The sequence below is a fragment of the Myxine glutinosa genome, chromosome 6 (assembly GCF_964187855.1).
Source record: "Myxine glutinosa chromosome 6, kmMyxGlut1.1, whole genome shotgun sequence".
Classification (NCBI taxonomy): domain Eukaryota; kingdom Metazoa; phylum Chordata; class Myxini; order Myxiniformes; family Myxinidae; genus Myxine; species Myxine glutinosa.
Genome location: NC_136266.1, coordinates 106,607,001 through 106,625,390, shown reverse-complemented (window position 1 = coordinate 106,625,390; position 18,390 = coordinate 106,607,001). Strand labels below are relative to the sequence as shown.

At 45.9% G+C, this 18,390-nt stretch overlaps 1 protein-coding gene across 2 annotated transcripts in view; it reads right to left on the bottom strand.

Annotated features, from left to right (window-relative positions):
• Positions 1-18,390, bottom strand: part of LOC137429428 (MAGUK p55 subfamily member 7-like) — a 117,799-nt gene that overhangs the window by 79,802 nt on the left and 19,607 nt on the right. For both annotated transcript variants that reach the window (XM_078780338.1, XM_068119377.2), the window contains exons 5-8: positions 15,084-15,164; positions 13,295-13,426; positions 2,844-2,925; positions 2,050-2,135 (exon numbers count right to left, since the gene is read on the bottom strand). In XM_078780338.1, coding sequence (XP_078636464.1) covers positions 2,050-2,135; positions 2,844-2,925; positions 13,295-13,426; positions 15,084-15,164 — 381 coding nt within the window. The remainder of the gene's footprint in view (positions 1-2,049; positions 2,136-2,843; positions 2,926-13,294; positions 13,427-15,083; positions 15,165-18,390) is intronic.

Genomic DNA, 18,390 nt, shown 5'->3' with positions numbered 1-18,390 from the left:
GCAGATGAACAGGTTGATGGTCACCAGCGCGTCCAGGGATGGCCTCCGTGCAGCTCTCTCTCTCCGGTCCCCAGCTCGTACCGCGAAGATGGATTCCAATAGCAGAGAGGAGTTCGTATGGTGCCGTTGGGACACACGGGGCTACTTGCGGGGCGAACGGTAGGGGAGGGCTCTGGCGGTTAATCACTCGCAGGCTATTACCGCGTTTTATCCACGTGGCTGGAATATTCGCTATCGGCTGGCTTGGATGTAGCCGCGTACATAATAAACGAATACCGTTCCAAGCCTCAAAACGCCAATACAATCAAGGGCTCTCAATGCACTTGCCGTAAAAGTCCTCTTGCCAAAGCGTGAATTGTCCAAGTCCTCCCCGCACAGTCCTTTTAGCACAAGCTTCCTACGAGAGTCCTCTCAAAGGGCTTTGCGTGCGCACTTTTATACCATAAGCCAGCGAACGCTCTCAAAGCCCAAAACCATGCCCTGTCAGGCGACCTCACCTCAGCCCTGGTTGGCTGGTGTTGGCTTACCGGCCCCGCCCTGACGGCTGGTTGACGTGGCCGCACCTTCATCCTGGCGCTCTGCCCCCTTTTCGGGCCTTACCTCGTGGGTTTCTGGGCTGGTTTGAGCGGAAGCCCAGTGAGGTTGCGAACGCTGCTGACAAAGGCGCGTAACAAATTGGTAAGGGCCATGGGGCACAGACTGGAGCGCGCTTAATGGCGTCGCTTTAAAGGGAGGCTGCCAAAATGAACGGAAGGGCCTACTCTTATTTGATTGACGCAACGCAGATGCAACTATTGGAAAATGGCCTTATCTAAACACAGACTATGAAATAACTGATGTCCTATGGTGACCTCCGTGTTGCTTGTGGCCTATCTATGGGGTGCTACCTTTAACCTTTAATGATGTTATTATTTACAAGTGTGGGTTCTCAAAACCGCAACAATATCGTCGAACCTGTCATATATCACAATCACCATGGTCTACCTTTACATTTTTCATTCTGTGTGAAACATAAACAAACCGGTTGTTAAAATGACCATGAAATATTGAAAGCATCGGCGTTACGGGTCTTCCAACAATACGGTACATCTAGGCCTTAGGCTTTATGTCTCACCTTTGGACTGCTTCAGACAAATTAAGCCCAGGTTTCTTAATACAGTAGTGTATCGTTTCAGTAGTATCGTTTTCGTAATAATAATAATAATAATAATAATAATAATAATATCGTAAATATAACCATAACACTTTAATCCCAATGTCGTGAATGGAAAGTTAATGGTTTGAAGCGGTGTATGGCTCATGATCAATGATAAGTGGTGTACATGCAGAAGTAAGGAATTAGCCTCGGTTTTTTTTATAGTAATATCATTTTCGTAATAATGATAACATAACGTTAATATTATAATAAATGTAATCGTAACACCAAACCATTTGTAGTGACTGCAATGTTACTGGATGTTAAAATATAGCTTCTTTATATTAAAGTCGCGGCAGTTTTGTGTCACGCTATGTCATACTATCCTCTTCAAATAAAGTATCAAACAAGCCCGGCTACGCCGCTATTAGACTTTCGGTCTTGTTTGTTGACGACTTTGTTGATGACTTTTTTGTTTAATGACTGTTTTTGTTTTTTTGTTAAATTTCTTTTTCATGATGACAAATTTTTTGATGGATTTAATCAAAAGACAGCTTGTTGTACTTCACAAATATTCTGCTATATTCACTCTATAATCTGCCTGAGGTCATCTTCCATCTGCTCGGAAGACAGCTAACATCATCTTCATCAACCATCTCTGCTGCATGCACTAGAACAGGTGTACTAGTAATAAACAAATATGTGTTTGTTATGATCAACTCTTTTCTATACCTGCCAGTTTAATGCAACCAATATGTTAAAATTAGGCATCGTTAATATATCTGCAGGGAGAGAGTTATAAATATGGCATGAAACCCAACTATTATGGATTAGTCTAATAAGAACAACATTATCTGCAGCTAACAGCAAAATAAGCAAATCAAAAACCTGATTAGAGCATCATTCAGATTTACCAGAATGCGGGTGACCTCTTTGGGTTCTTTGCGATCCACACGGACACCATTTACTTCTTTAAGCTCATCTCCCACACGAAGCAAACCTGTTGAGTGACATGGAGAACAAATGGTTTTGAAGTGGACCATCAGATGGTAGGAGTATGAACAGCCTTATATGGCATTGGAGGACTTTTTTCTCAAAATATTATGAATGAGAGGTTGTGGAATCATGGAGTGTACACAATGATTGTCAAACTCGATTTCATATTATTTAATTTGTGTGACAGTCGTTTCACCATGCTAATTCAGTTATGAAGTATACAGTTAATGTTCTCTTGACAGTACAATCCCCTGAATGTGGAATCATGCCATGAACGTTGGATGTAATATGTGAACGGATCTGCAAAGACTCCTGAATTATTTGTTTAAATACAAACTTCCAGGCAATTGAGTAGGGCAATGGAAACAGAATTCCTCCGGGCTTGTCTCAGGAAACAGAATCACTCTCTCAGTAATTCATAACATTTATGCTCTCATAACATCCAAGCTATGATATCACTTTATCCCTGAATGGTAAATTAATTTGATATGTATCCCATATCACACTGAAATGTAATTCTGTTCATCCTATTGGCCAAAATGAATGAGTCACGCATTCCAGGAACAATGATTTGGATGTGAGTCATTGCCCTGTTGGGTTGTCCAATGAGCTTGCTGATCAATGCAATCCATCAACCAATCTTTCATATGTCCCAATATTAAATGCATATTTGTAATTAAGGAAAACAGGCATCGGACATTTGCAAAATTACCACTTCGATGAGCCACACCGCCGTGCATAATCCGAGCAACTGTAATCTCTCCAGTGACTTCATGTCGCTTTATTGTGGCTCCCTGCATGAACAAACATCCATCTTCAGGCCTGTAATCCACTCATTTGTAACAATATATTTGTTGTGAGGACGTGATATGGGGTAACAGGTGTAATATAGACAAGTTATATCATTAATAAATTTTCAGAATAAGCGTTGGTTTCAGTGTAAAAACGATCGTTCATGTGTGAAGGATTGTGTTTGGAGATGATAATCATGACCTCTCCCTTCCGTACGTGTCTAAACCCCCACTCCCACTCCTTCTTAAAGACCTACATGTACATCATACTCTGTCATCGGTCTACATGCTTTCCTTTTATAACAAACTATCAACAACCAGCTCCACCAACCAGGTGACCACCCACCCATACCCCTCCTCCTTCCCACCCTCCTCCTTATCCCCCTCCCGCTCCCCATCCCCGAGGATGGTAAAAATACACTTCACAATCATGCGCTGAGGTGAGAATCACCAAAGTCTCTTGAAACCACTCGTAACAGTGGGCATATCGCGGGCTCGAGCAGCCCGGGTGGAGGACCAATCAGCACCAGAGAGGTGGGGTCAAGCTAGCAAATTAGAGAGTTCATCAAGTAGCTGAAGCAGGTCAGATCAAGAGGCGGGAGCAGCAGAAAGAGAATGTATGGTAGTGAGTGAGGGAAGGGGCAGAGATAAAGGTATGGTACCCGGTGTTGTCGCGGTGGAAGATATTGTTGCGGATATGGGATTTGCATCCATCCATATCCGCTTGTAAATATTCCCCTATTTCCTCAATACTTCCCAACTATCCCCAATCCCCCATTCCCTAGTCCCATTTTCTGTAAACAACACTCTGTAGACCCGACCTCCCCCTATTTCCCCCATTAAATGTCGTGCCCAGGTTCACCGCATCTCATGTAAGACAACTATAGGACATCTTGCTAGTTATTCTTAGTCTATGTCAGTTAAGGACTCGTTTCCATTAATTCTGACCCTTCGTTGCACCAGAATGTGATTGTATGGCACCGTTAGGAAGTTTAGGACCTCCCAATACCTCCCCGCAGCTCTTCCTCACAGTTCAACAGCAACAACAACAACAACAACAACAACAACAACAACGAGCGCAGGAAGTGCGCGTCCTCACTCCGGCTTGGTTGGTAGGGGGTGTTGGGAGGGCACCAGGCCTTCCCAACGAGCCGCCATCAAACATGTGCTCGACGGGGTTACCAAATAGGGGCTCCCTGTCAGCTCCTCGTTAAGGGCGGAGCCCGGTAACCCCCGCACCCAATGGAAGCGGCGGACCGGCCCCAGTGGGGCGGAACCAACCAGCCGAGGGCGTGTCACTCCCCGCTGAGCATGCGCAGTGAGGGCGAGGTGACGTCAGATGCGCGCTGAGCTTGGAGAAAGAGAGACGTCCCCTCCGAGCGCTGTGACACCTCCCCGCATCTTCTGGACCGTGCTTTATCCTGTCCCCGAGCCAAGCTGCACCTTGTGCTATCGACCTACCTGTCCCTTCCTGCCATCAATCCCTGTGTAAGTCTGCCTTGTTCCGTTTGTCTGTGGTCTGTCTGGGATAAGATAAGACGGTAATTAAGTGCCCATCTCTTCTGTGTCTTTACCTCACTGCCTTGTAATCTACCCCTTTTCTCCACCACTGTAATTATACCCTCCTCCGGAGGTCTTGAGAACTGTACCCCTTGCGTCGTTTCCTCTTTCCCAGTCGTCGTGTCCTTTCTATCATTGATTTGGCATAGCGCGATTTGGCCAACGTCTGGGTGAATCGGGTGAGTTGGGGAAGAATCGGGGGAACTGTTCGGTCGCGGTAATACCAACCGCTCGGTAAATAACATCTTTAACCGCGTCCGCAACAATTGGTGTCTGGGAGTGAGATACGGACCCGAAGCGCGCTTAACGCGCTCAAAATTACAAGTCACCGAAATTTGATTTTGTTTTACAAAAAAACCCGAATTTTGAAAGTCGCGCTATGGGAGATCAAGACGGCTGGGTTCCGGTAGAGGAGAGTGAGGCAGGGTCGATCCAGGACCAAATTGAGGGACATGAGGAGAGCGAAGCAGTGAGGGCGGCAGGTTCGCAAAATGGCGTCCTCGCGCACGAGGTTACGGGCGCGCAAAATGGCGCCTCGCAGATGGCTACGGCGACCGCGCCCGCAACCGTAGCAGCGCCGCTGGTGGATTTGAACCTATTTTTTATACAAATGAAGGCCCTTATGGACAAGAATGGCGAAGAAATGGAAAGCAGAATGATGGGAGTAATGAGGGACGGAGCGAGGGCTGATAGTGATCGATTGGGGAGCGAAATGGGGGGCAAAATGGGAGAAATGGGGGAACGGCTAGAAGCTAAATTAGAGGGGTTAGACAATGGGATAGAAGGGGTGAAACATGGGTTAAAGGGGGTAGAAAACAGAATGGCCGCTCAAGAGAATCAAATAGAAGGGGTGAAACATGGGTTAACGGGGGTAGAAAACAGAATGGCCGCTCAAGAGAATCAAATGGAGGGGATGAAAAAGGGGTTAGAGGGGTTAGCAAACAGTATGGAAGGCAAATTGAGGGACATGAGGGCCCAAGCGGAAAGGGAAGTTAAACAAATGGGGCAGCAGATAGAGGGGGTCAGAATGGGGGTAGAAACTAAATTGGATGCTCACAGGGAGGAAATGGAGCAGATGAGGGTGGCATCTGGGCAGGAGATGCAAGTGATGGGAGAGGAGATCAGAAGAGGTGTGAGTGAGGAGGTCGGAGGAGTGCGCGAGGAGGTGAGGCACTGTAAGGAGTGCATGGAGAAGGAGGTGAGAAAGGGGACTGTAAAATTGCAAGGTGGTATAGAGGAGTTGACGCTGGGAGTAGAACAGCTGACAGTGGGACAAAAGGAGTTGGGGGACCAGGTAAAGAAGAACACAGCGGTATTAGAGGGTTTAAAATCAACACAGAAGGAGATGAAAAAGGATGTAGGGGTAATTAAAAAAGAGTGTCAAACGGTACATGAGGACCTGACGAGGAAAATGAACAAGGTGGTAGAGGTGATGGATGTTAAAGAGCGGGAGGTGCGGGAGCACATAGAAAAAAATAAGGTGGACTTAGAGGAAGAACTTAAGGGGGCGCACGAGGAGATGAAGGAGGTGAAGCAGAAATTAGAAGAAGTGGAAGAAGGGGTGAGCGAAATTAAGAAGCGACGGAGAGAGGATAAGAAAGAGATAAAAGAGGAAGTAAAAGAATTGGTCCAAAGTCTGTGTTCGGATCGTGATGATGTGCTCATTAACCGGATGAGGGATTCGCAGGTGATGGAGGAGAAGCGAAGAGAAAGAGGACCCGGTGTAAGTGGTGACCAATATGGTCGTGCGTGTGATGCGCCAGGTGATTTAATAAGCTTGGGGGTCGAGATGGACCCGGATGTTCGTGAGAGGCCAAGAGTGAGGTGTATGGCTGGTCCGGAGTGTATGGAACGAGGGTGCGAGCGAGAGGGTCCGGTGATGGGAGATGTGCGAGGTGTGAGTGAGCAAGGTTGTGGTGGTATGGAATGGGTAGCGGGTTGCGGAAGCGTGACCCATGCATCGACACCAACAGGGGTAGTTTTTAGAGGGACAGGGGAGGCACGGGAGCCCCTTGGGGGTAATGTACTGTGGGGGCCCGGCCGGTTCGGCCCCGCGCTGACCCCGCAAGGGGCGACGCACGGGGTCCGGCAGGCGGGCAACGACTCACATATGAGGTGGTCCCACAAGGTCCCACTCGCGCCATATGACGGTGGGTAAGGGTGGCATCCCTGTCACCCTTCCCATGATGGGGGCAAATGCGCTATAGATTATGGGGTGTATGGCAGTGAAAACTAGCCTGGGTGGGTTAGGTTATATTGATAGGGACTAGAGGTGACTATGGGTGACAAGATTTAAGTAAGAGACTTGGTACCTGTAGTGGGGACGTAGTAGCTTAGTGTTTGATAATGACGTGGGAGCGCTGAGTGTAAGGGAAGACGGAGGAGCGCGAGTTTTAGAAGGGAGTAGACAGAGCAGATGATGCAGTGTGAATGGAAGTGCTGGTGAGCAGCTTCAAATGAGGCATCGGTGAGGCAATGCTCCGAGGTGTGTGTGAGTGTACAAGTGATGAATGAGAGAGCATTGCGGATGAGTGTCATGGTGAGTAGTGAGTGTTGTGGATCAGCGCGAATGCGCTTGGGGGAGAGAAGGGTGCAGGCGGCACCAAGTATGAGAGCACAGGTGTGCAAGTACAGGTGTGTGGAATATATGGAGCAGAGAATGAGTGGTGTGGAGAGAGTTGGAGTAAGTGGCACGGAGTGGTGTGCGTGGTGCGAAGGTGTGGATGGGGGAAGAGTGGACCCCCATCACGTATACCCGGGGCGGGTAGTGTAAGTGTTAAGTAGAGGGTATAGGTAAATTGTGGTTGGATATTGGCATCTGTGGTGCGGGTGGAAGAATGATGATTGGATGGGTGCATTAGTGTTGTGGAAATGGCTGGGCGTGTAGCCTGTTAGTGTGTGTAGTTGGTTTGGGCACTCCACCACTGTGAGGATGTCGGCCAGGTGAGGCCGCAGGTGGGCTCTGGGAGCCGGTAGTAGTTGTTGTGGATGGGGCCCGAGGATCCGGAGGACGGACCCGGGTAGCCCAGTGCCAGAGGGCACCGAGGGGTGACAGAGCCAGGAGGGGCCTTCCCCAGTTAGTTAGGTTAGGGTGAGGAGCTAGGTAAGCTCGGGTGGCAACTGCAGTGGTGGAGGTGTGCAGGTGGGTAGACCTGCTGGGAGAGCTACACGTCGCAGCCCAGAAATTGTGCAAGGGCACCGGGAGATGAATCGGGGGAGTGAGACCCCAAATTGAGAAGCACCACAGTTTGGTCAATGGGAATTGGTTTTTAGAACCCATAGTGTAAGTTGGCCAATGGATTGGCAGGGAAAGACCCCGGGTAATGTAAAGTTGTTAAAGTCATTTAGGAAATAGTTAGGATTGATGAACCTGTCGCACAATACGCAGCCACTTACCTGAGGTGATGCTGATGACTCCACACCTGTGTTTTCTTTGTTTTGTGTTGCAGGAAAGGAGAATTGCTGTTTGGATTTGTGAGACGCATCACGACGTGGATGAGACATTGGGGTGATTCCATCTCTCCCTCCTTAGGAGGGACTGATGATGAATTGGTGATGGCAGATTTTGATGTTGAGTTGGAGATGGCAGATTTTGATGAGAGTTGGAAATGGCAAATTTGATTGGTTAGGAGGGAGAGAAGACGAATTTGGTTTATGGGAGGAACGGGGAAGACAGTAGGGACGTTGTTGATGTGTAAAGTAGATGTTTATGGGTAGTGTTGTGTTTTGTGGATACAGTAAGGGGTAAGGGAGGGGCAATGAAGGTTACCTGGTGGGGGGGGGGGGGGGCGTACGGTAGGAACGTACCTGTCTCACCTGGTTCCCATATGCCCCCAGTGTGCATTACCTTGTATTGCGTGCACTTTTGTGCCCTTACCACCTTACTCACTTGTCTTCTTTTGTCTCCCACCTCCGAGGATCTGGCTTTGGGTCAGAGAGAGAGGAGAGAGAGGTGCTGGCTCCGCAGTTGTGGGCCTGTACTTCCGCTGCTTGCTGCCTGGATCGATACACCATATGGACCGCAATTTTTGTGGCCGCCCACAATGGACCGCAGTTCTTTTGCGGTCAAGCACCACCCGTGGATGGACCTCTGGGTCAACGTGGCACCTATGCCATACAGGTGAACCACTTTTAGTTGGCCCCCCTGACGGCCACAATTCAGAAATGGACGCGGTTGGCGCCTTTCTTTATTTCTAAAGAAGCCAGAAGGCCAAGTGCACTCCATGAAGGCAAGACCAGCAGCAGAACATCGGCCGGCTGCGACACCACCGGTGACCATGGACACTTAATTGTGCATTTTTATGAACACTTTATTGGTGCACCGGATGGTGCTGACTGTGCGTAATGGGGTGGTGCTTTTGGTGCTTGGACGGGGTGCTCTGCACATTATTAAAGGCCGTAGGGCCACAGGGCACTCGTGGGTTGGTGTATCGATGCTGGCATGCGTGCTCTCCCTATGCATAACATCTGCATGTGTTCCTCAAAGAACAGGTCCTGGATCGTAGTGTAAATATCAGTGTTGTATAAATAATGCTCCCTACCGGCTGTATGTTTAGTTTGAGGATGCTTTCCGCGATTCGGTTATCCTGTGGGTGTGTTTCTGTTAGGAGAAGGGTGCAACGTCGCAGGGGGACATATTTACTCGTTTGTGAACATCTGTAAAACTGTCGCACTCAGGGTTGAGTTAATAGTAGAGGGAACTACATCTGAGTGCCACACTAAAGTAGGTAAAAATTTATCGGGTCGGGCCGCCCCGAGGTAGAGAAGGGTGCAGTGTTGCGGATATGGGATTTGCATCCATCCATATCCGCTTGTAAATATTCCCCTATTTCCTCAATACTTCCCAACTATCCCCAATCCCCCATTCCCTAGTCCCATTTTCTGTAAACAACACTCTGTAGACCCGACCTCCCCCTATTTCCCCCATTAAATGTCGTGCCCAGGTTCACCGCATCTCTTGTAAGACAACTATAGGACATCTTGCTAGTTATTCTTAGTCTATGTCAGTTAAGGACTCGTTTCCATTAATTCTGACCCTTCGTTGCACCAGAATGTGATTGTATGGCACCGTTAGGAAGTTTAGGACCTCCCAATACCTCCCCGCAGCTCTTCCTCACAGTTCAACAACAACAACAACAACAACAACAACAACAACAACGAGCGCAGGAAGTGCGCGTCCTCACTCCGGCTTGGTTGGTAGGGGGTGTTGGGAGGGCACCAGGCCTTCCCAACGAGCCGCCATCAAACATGTGCTCGACGGGGTTACCAAATAGGGGCTCCCTGTCAGCTCCTCATCAAGGGCGGAGCCCGGTAACCCCCGCACCCAATGGAAGCGGCGGACCGGCCCCAGTGGGGCGGAACCAACCAGCCGAGGGCGTGTCACTCCCCGCTGAGCATGCGCAGTGAGGGGGAGGTGACGTCAGATGCGCGCTGAGCTTGGAGAAAGAAAGACGTCCCCTCCGAGCGCTGTGACACCTCCCCGCATCTCCTGGACCGTGCTTTATCCTGTCCCCGAGCCAAGGTGCACCTTGTGCTATCGACCTACCTGTCCCTTCCTGCCATCAATCCCTGTGTAAGTCTGCCTTGTTCCGTTTGTCTGTGGTCTGTCTGGGATAAGATAAGACGGTAATTAAGTGCCCATCTCTTCTGTGTCTTTACCTCACTGCCTTGTAATCTACCCCTTTTCTCCACCACTGTAATTATACCCTCCTCCGGAGGTCTTGAGAACTGTACCCCTTGCGTCGTTTCCTCTTTCCCAGTCGTCGTGTCCTTTCTATCATTGATTTGGCATAGCGCGATTTGGCCAACGTCTGGGTGAATCGGGTGAGTTGGGGAAGAATCGGGGGAACTGTTCGGTCGCGGTAATACCAACCGCTCGGTAAATAACATCTTTAACCGCGTCCGCAACAATATGTTTTAGAACTTCGTCATGCTCACTGCTTGTATAAGATATGTTTTTTTACATACGCCAGCTGCTTTGTGTGTGGCTGGTGGAAGATATGTTTTATAACTGTAATGCTTGCAGCTCATGGGAGATTTTTTTTGGGGGGCCTGCAAAAAGCACTAATATGCAGGAGACAGGACTGCAAACGTAGAAGCAGGTCGCATTGTATCAACCACGAATATGCAGGACCCGCGAATGTTGGGACCGTGAATGTCGGGGTATGACTGTATATAGTAATGGTGGACTCGTGGTGAAGTCCGCCACCCAAGTGATCACCAATTTAGCAACATACTGTTTATAGAGACTTCTGTATGGAGGGCTGTTAGCGCAGTGGGCTGTTGACGCGTTATCAACGGAGGTCCATGGTTTGAGCCCCACATTGAGTCAGAATTTTTTCACACTTAGCCCCTCGCAGGAATTTGATTCCTGTTTATAAAATTGTATTTGAATTAATCTTCAATGCATTACTACTTATTCACACATACATACGCCTGCATATACTTACGCTAACATTCTGGGTCTGCCTAGCAGGCACGTAAGACATCGGCCATGATAAAGCTCGCAGTGTTAAGTGTGGAAAAGTTCTGAGGAGATTGCGGCTGGCTCAATAGCGCAGTGGGCTGTTGACGCGTTATCAACGGAGGTCCGTGGTTCGAGCCCCGCATTGAGTCAGAATTTTTTCACACTTAGCCCCTCACAGGAATTTGATTCCTGTTTATAATATATATATACATACACTAGTATAAAAGCCCGTCAAAAATGATGGGATGGAGCAGTTTATTCGATAGTGCAGCCTCATGAGCGTGCCAAAGTCTGAAGCCTCGGCCTCGTGTCAGGTGTGCTTATATCTTTTTATTTATTAGACATCATATGGAAGTAAATGATCACTCATTTTAATCTGCGTGCATTGCACATCACATGCAGCGAATTTCACCTCCCTGCACCTTGTATTTATTGTTATTTTTAAAAAACGCTTCTGCTCACCACCCTTGAGGCCCGGTTTGCAAGCCACCGTTTACAATTCTAATATAAAGACATAATTACTCTTTTATGGAAAATGTTTTTCGAGTTTGTTTTATCCTAAAAAATAGACTGTCGTGAACACACATTCTTGTTTAAAAATTGGCCTGAAAAAACCCGACTCAAATCATCTTTATGAAGAGGGACAGACATCAGTACAAACACACAAACTGACATTGTGTTTTATATGGTATATACAAGTATATCCTTCACTCTCGATAAGTTTATACCTTGTGCTTGTCATATGTAGCTTAACCACACTCGGAATATTATGTTTGGAGCAACCACTCTGAGTCTGGGAGGTTGGAGGTTCAAAGTTCAAACCCCTATTGAGTCACACCAAATTCTTTTAAAATGGTATGTGTTGTTTCCTTCTTTGATGCTCAACATTGGAAAAGGTTAGAGCATGGACAAACAACCAGAAGTTGGCAACCACTACGCAGGCTTGATGGACTTAATGGCCTCTTCCTGCAGTGTAGTTTCTTGTAAACGTAAAGGAACTCGTATTATATTATGTTTCTTGGGAAGAACAATTTTGTTTTCTTGCTGGTGATTTTAGGAATGCTTCTGTGTCCCATATGATATGCAATGAGAAAGAGCCTCCATGCTGGCACACAAGTGTCATCATAATAACTCTAGTTTGCTATCCCTGTCCTTTATTGTTCTAAGATGCTTCATGTAATGTATGCGTAAGGTTTTGTAAGAGCCATTATCAACATGTCCCTACAAAAATGTATATTTGTCCCTACAAACCGCGTCCAACTGCGTTGTCTGTGATCGGTCTGTGCCTGGTGCCTGCATGGCATGGCAATGGCCTGCAGCCTGTGCCTGGGCTAGGGGGTTTCACCTCTGCAACTGGTTCTCCCCCACCCAGCAAATCAACAGTCGACTACTGCACGCCTATCCACCAACCGATCACAGACAACGCAGTTGTTCGTGAGCTACTGAAGCGTTCCGAGGCAGCAACTGCTGAGGTGGGTCAGAGATGGGTCCTGAATACATTTGATCTGGGTGTCTGCATGAAAGCCCTTCCCATCATCTGGCGCTGGCCAAATGAATTTGCTAGTCATGTAGTAACGATTGGACCCTTCCACACATCCATGAACTACATCGGGATGCTCACTGGACACAAGATGCGTGGTTCTGGATATGCAGAGATTCTCTTTGAGGCACAACTAGTAACAAGTGGATCTCTCAAAGGTGTTCTCAGTGGAAAGGCCTACGCAAAGTCCCTCTTTTGCCTCAAAACAGTGTGTGAGGCAATGGAGAGGCTGTTGATGGAGAGATTCACTGAGGAGGAGAACATCATGATCTCTGACCCTGCTGTGCTTCTCAGAATGACCCAGTCTTGCAACCGAGAGCACCTCGATGAAGCCCTCAAAGACCCCTCAACTCTACTCCTCATCAAAAATTTGCATAAAATTTGCATAATTTTGCATAAAATTTGCAGCAGTAATTTGCATAAAAATGGTATGTGGGACATTTTTTCAGCTTGGGGCCATAGCTAGTCATTTTCTACACATTTTTTCCAATCTAGAAACACTGATTAGAAGTATATCTCCGGGGGGTGCAGAGGGACCTAGTCTTCCTACTAGACTATATGGTCTTTTCTCATGGAATCTCGTTATATTTTCAATAAATATCGTCCAAAGTCATGAGAAAGGGATGGAGATAATCAAATTCTTAACGAATATCATCAGACCTCATGAGAAGGTCATGGGATATTTATATAAACATTATTAAATAAAAAATGTGACATCAAATGTAGTTGGAAAATATGAAAGGAATAAAAAAATTGACACCAAGTAAAGGAAACTATGGAATCTGGTGTTGCACAACGAGACCCACCAATGGCTCCCTGTTCTTCACCAGCTGTACAACTTTCACTGACTCTGAATCTTCTAACATATCGACAGTACAGGGAGGTAGTGATGGCTCAAATTCCTTCCAAGCCACGGCATCATGTACTGTAAGCAAGGCCTGCAAGGACATTGCATGTTAACAAAGCCGCGCAAGGTCATGGCTGATTACTCCTCTATGAAGGTCAAGGTCATGGCTGATTATTCCTCTATGAAGGTCAAGGTCATGGCTGATTACTCCTCTATGAAGGTCAAGGTCATGGCTGATTACTCCTCTATGAAGGTCAAGGTCATGGCTGATTACTCCTCTGTGAAGGTCAAGGTCATGGCTGATTACTCCTCTATGAAGGTCAAGGTCATGGCTGATTACTTCTCTATGAAGGTAAAGGTCATGGCTGATTACTCCTATATGAAGGTCAAGGTCATGGCTGATTATTCCTCTGTGAAGGTCAAGGTCATGGCTGATTACTCCTCTATGAAGGACAAGGTCATGGCTGATTACTCTTCTAAGAAGGTCAAGGTCATGGCATTCCTCTATGAAGGTCAAGGTCATGGCTGATTACTCCTCTATGAAGGTCAAGGTCATGGCTGATTATTCCTCTAAGAAGGTCAAGGTCATGGCTGATTACTCCTCTATGAAGGTCAAGGTCATGGCTGATTAATTCCTCTATGAAGGTCACTCACGAGACGGCTGTGTTTTTCGTGACATTTCAAGAGTGACATGGAAAATCTCATCAAAATAGCTTTGTTTCCAGAATCTTATATTTAAATACATTAACACTGCATTTGACCGCAAAATCTGTGGAATGCCTGCTCATCGTCTTTACGATCTAGGTCGCCATACAAATATTTATAACATGATGTAGAACAACTATCGGGGATGCTCTTCTTGGTGGATGTACCCCCAATGCAAGTCAGGGGCCAAATCTTCCCAATTCTTCCGTGCTGCCCGGATTCGTCAGGGCATCCCAGTCATGGTCAGAGTGCCGATCGATCCCCATGGACCGGCCCTTCCCCTCTAGTCTCTGTCTTTTCACTCTTTTTCACTCTCTCTCTCTCTCTCTCCACGTATATATATATAACTCTGTCGTTGCCCTGATTTTGTGAAGGCGGGGGTACACCATCCTGGATATGGGGGATCTCTGGGTCGCTCCCGGGAGATCGATCAGCTGTCTCCGTGCCACGGGCTTGTCCGAGAGAACTGTCCAGGGCTATATAACAACAACAACACAAAAATATGATGTCGACCTCAGCACCATGAGTTGAAGTTTTGATGTCAATTTGCCCAACACTTGACAGTGTGGAGTCGGCCTTTGGGCAAAGGGCTTACTCGTGACGCATTTCTGAAAGGAAAGTAGCCCAACAATTTTCCTAACACTGGGTGCCATGACTCACTGCCTTCTTTGCCATCCACCACCGTTAATGTATCATCAAGTTGGTGAAATCTGATCATCATCACTAATCTTATTTATCGTCATCTCCCTGACTCTTCTGCCCTTCCCTCTAAACATTAAGGCATCGGTCCAATGACATCTCATCTCTCATCCTATCCTCTATTGGACTCTTAATGACTGCAAGTGTGTTTCCTAACTCCATGCCAACTCACATATTCAATGACTGTGCTTCAGGTATACGTTTGTGCATTATTCTCACAATTCTATGCTGATGCACAACCAATTGAACAGAAGAAGAACTGGGAATGCCAGCAGACAGTCAGCAGGCCAAACAGGCAGACAGGAAAAGTAAGTAAAAGTTTAGACAATAATTAAGCAACTAACCTTGATGTGTGCATTGGTAAGGAGCTGAAATAGCTCCTTGACATCACCATTGTTTGTTTTATTCTTCAAATGAACAGTCAGCTGCAATAAACAAAGAGATTTTTCAATGTAGATTACACAAGCATGGATGCCTTCCTAGATTTTGGTCTATATTTATATTTAAATATGAACTCGTTTTCTTTTCCATTAACAATGCACTTGGTAGACATACATGTTTCAGCATTCCAAATCAGCAAGTGTATTTGCTTGAGCAGAATCAATTTTCATATTCAAGTCTCAGCAAGTCAAATGCATATTTTTATTAGGTACAAGGTTGATATATTCAGGCATTTTCAACATACCAAACTTTGTGAAGGTACACACTCAGGAATATTTTTGTACAAATCAAATATGTGATTTCAGACAAATGGTCCACAAAATGTATCAATTTGTATAAGTAAGAGTTTGCTCACCTGTGCAAATGGATTAATTAAATATTTCTCCAGGGGAAAAAAATTAATCAAGAGTCACTGGGTTCGAAATTTCCAGTTTTCTTAACATTTATGTAGGCCACGAGGCCCTCGTTGTTAAGTCAAATATGAACCCAATTGCACACTGTACAGGTAGGTTCAAAAAGGTATTTTGAGTACCAATGGTAAAACATGGGAAAATGTCCAGGTGCACAACCAACACAAATCCAACAAGATCGACACTCGGTAGAGCGCATACCTTCCCCAGCCTGAGCAGTTTACGTTTCGTATCCCATTGATAGGCCGGATCTGGATCCGGAACTGAACCAGAATCAAATCGGCTTGTTTTTGTCACTAAATCAACTCATCAAACATGTTTTGTCATAATCCGTCCACAGCTTTCTGAAATATCATGCTACAGTCGTGGTCAAAAAATATTGGCACCCCTGCACTTTTTTCAAATAAGGCACCATTTCTTCCAGAAATTTGGTGAAATGAAAAAAATATTTTGGTATCCACATATGTATTTCTTTGGTTTGCAGTGGAACAAAACAAAAAAAGCTGAAAAAATTACGAAATCTTAGCTTATTCCACAAAGAAATCCTAAAATGACACGGACAATATTATTGGCACCTTTTAGAAGTTGTTATAAATAATTAGACTTCAAAAGCCCAACTGGAGTTTGCCAAAACACACCTGAACAAGCCAAAATCCTTCTGGGAGAATGTCCTGTGGACAGATGAGACTAAATTGGAGCTTTTAGGTAAAGCTTGACTGTAAACATCTCTATGTTTACAGAAAACAAAATGAAGCCTTCAAAGAAAAGAACACCTTCCCTACAGTCAAACATGGAGGAGGTTCAGTGATGTTTTGGGGTTGCTGTGCTGCCTCTGGCACTGGGTGTCTTGAATGTGTGCATGGCATCATGAAATCAGGAGATTACCAAGGCAATTTGGAGCGCAATGTTCAACCCAGTGTCAGAAATCTGGGTCTCCGTCGAAGGTCATGGGTCTTGCAGCAGGACAATGACCCCAAACACACTTCAAAAAGCACCCAGGAATGGTTCAAGACAAAACGCTGGACTGTTCTGAAGTGGCCAGCAATGAGTCGAGATCTAAATCCCATTGAACACCTATGGGGAGATCTGAAAACAGCAGGTGGGAGAAGGCACCTTTCATCCGGAACTGGGAAAACCGGAACAGTTTGCACAAGAAGAGTGGGACAAACTACCAGTAGAGAGGTGCAGGAAGCTCATCCATGGCTATAGGAAGCATTTAAATGCAGTTATTTTGTCCAAAGCCTGTGCTACCAAATATTAAGTCTAGGGTGTCAATAATTTTGTTAATGCCATTTCATTTTCTTTTCTGATTTAAAAGGATATATTAAGTTCTGAATCAAAAACAAAGGTTCTGTAATATTAACAGTGAAATAAAGAATTGTGGAGACCAAATACTTTTGTCAATTTCAACTTCTTTTTGGAGAAAATTGTGTTATTTGAAAAAAGTGCAAGGGTGCCAATATTTTTGGCCACGGCTGTATATGTAGTTTTTGCCCATATATCTTAATGGTGAAGAATCACTTACAACAAAACACAACAACATGCATTTTAAGGCCATTTTCCCTGCTAGAGCAGGCGTTAGCCTTGCGGTCCACATGACGATCTTCTCCATTTTGCCCTATTTTCTGCATCTCTCCTTGTTAACCCCCTTGCCCGCATTTCTTCTTCCACCATCTTTAGCCAAGTCTTTCTCGGTCTTCCCCGTCCTCTACTTCCTTCTACATTCATTTCCATCACTCTTCTCAACCAGTCACTTTCATCCTTCCTCAACACATGACCAAACCATCTCAACCTGTTCCTCTTCACAGCATCAATCACAGGCTCTATTCCCATCATCTTTCGCAATTCATCATTTGTCTTCCTCTCTCTCAACGGTACTCCGCACATCCACCGAACTATTCGCATTTCCACCCTTTCCAGCCTTCGTTGCTGCTCTACGTTTATTACCCATGTCTCGGTCCCATAAATCATAACACTTCTCACACATGCAGCATACACCCTTCCCTTCAGCTTCAACGATACTCCCCTCCTCGTCAGCACGCCACTCAGTTCCCGAAACTTCTTCCATGCACATCTTGAAGAATCACTTAACATGAAATGCATGAAGAATCACTTAACACTTTAAAAAATTCTCGTATTCAAATCTTCGCCAAAATCGAATAATTTTTTCCTTGTCACACACCCGACCTGTCCACCAAGTTTTGTCCGAATCTGTCCACAACTTTTTGAGATATAGTACTATATATAGATTTTGGTCCTATTTCTCAATGGTGAAAAATCACATTAAAAAATTATCGGATCTGGAGGTGGATCTTCACCAAAATCGAATCACTTCTTCCTTGTCTCACATCCGATCTGTCCATCAAGTCTCATCCGAATCTGTCCACAACTTTTTGAGATATTGTTCTGTCGCGCAACCGCCGAAATTAATATCAGGCGGTCGCGGATTGCCGATTACGAAGGCTTTAACTCCGAGGCGGAAACTCAATGGCGGATTCCAAAACCTAAAGCCCCTAAGCGCGCGGAATGGAGGGAAGCGGCGAGATTCCCCGCAGCCTTATCTATTGAAATCAACCACCCGATAAACTGCGTTCAGATATTTGTACAAAAATAATGCAAGGGTTTATTGTGAAAAGCAAGGACAGGAAAAAGCACGCGCCGGTAATAAAATAAGGTACTAAATTGGGATCCCACGCACAACAGATTTCAAACACGAGACGAGGGAGATGAATACGAAAATAACACGTCTTTTATGTAAAGTGTATTCGCGGATACGGCCTTATCTCGTCATTGTCGTCGT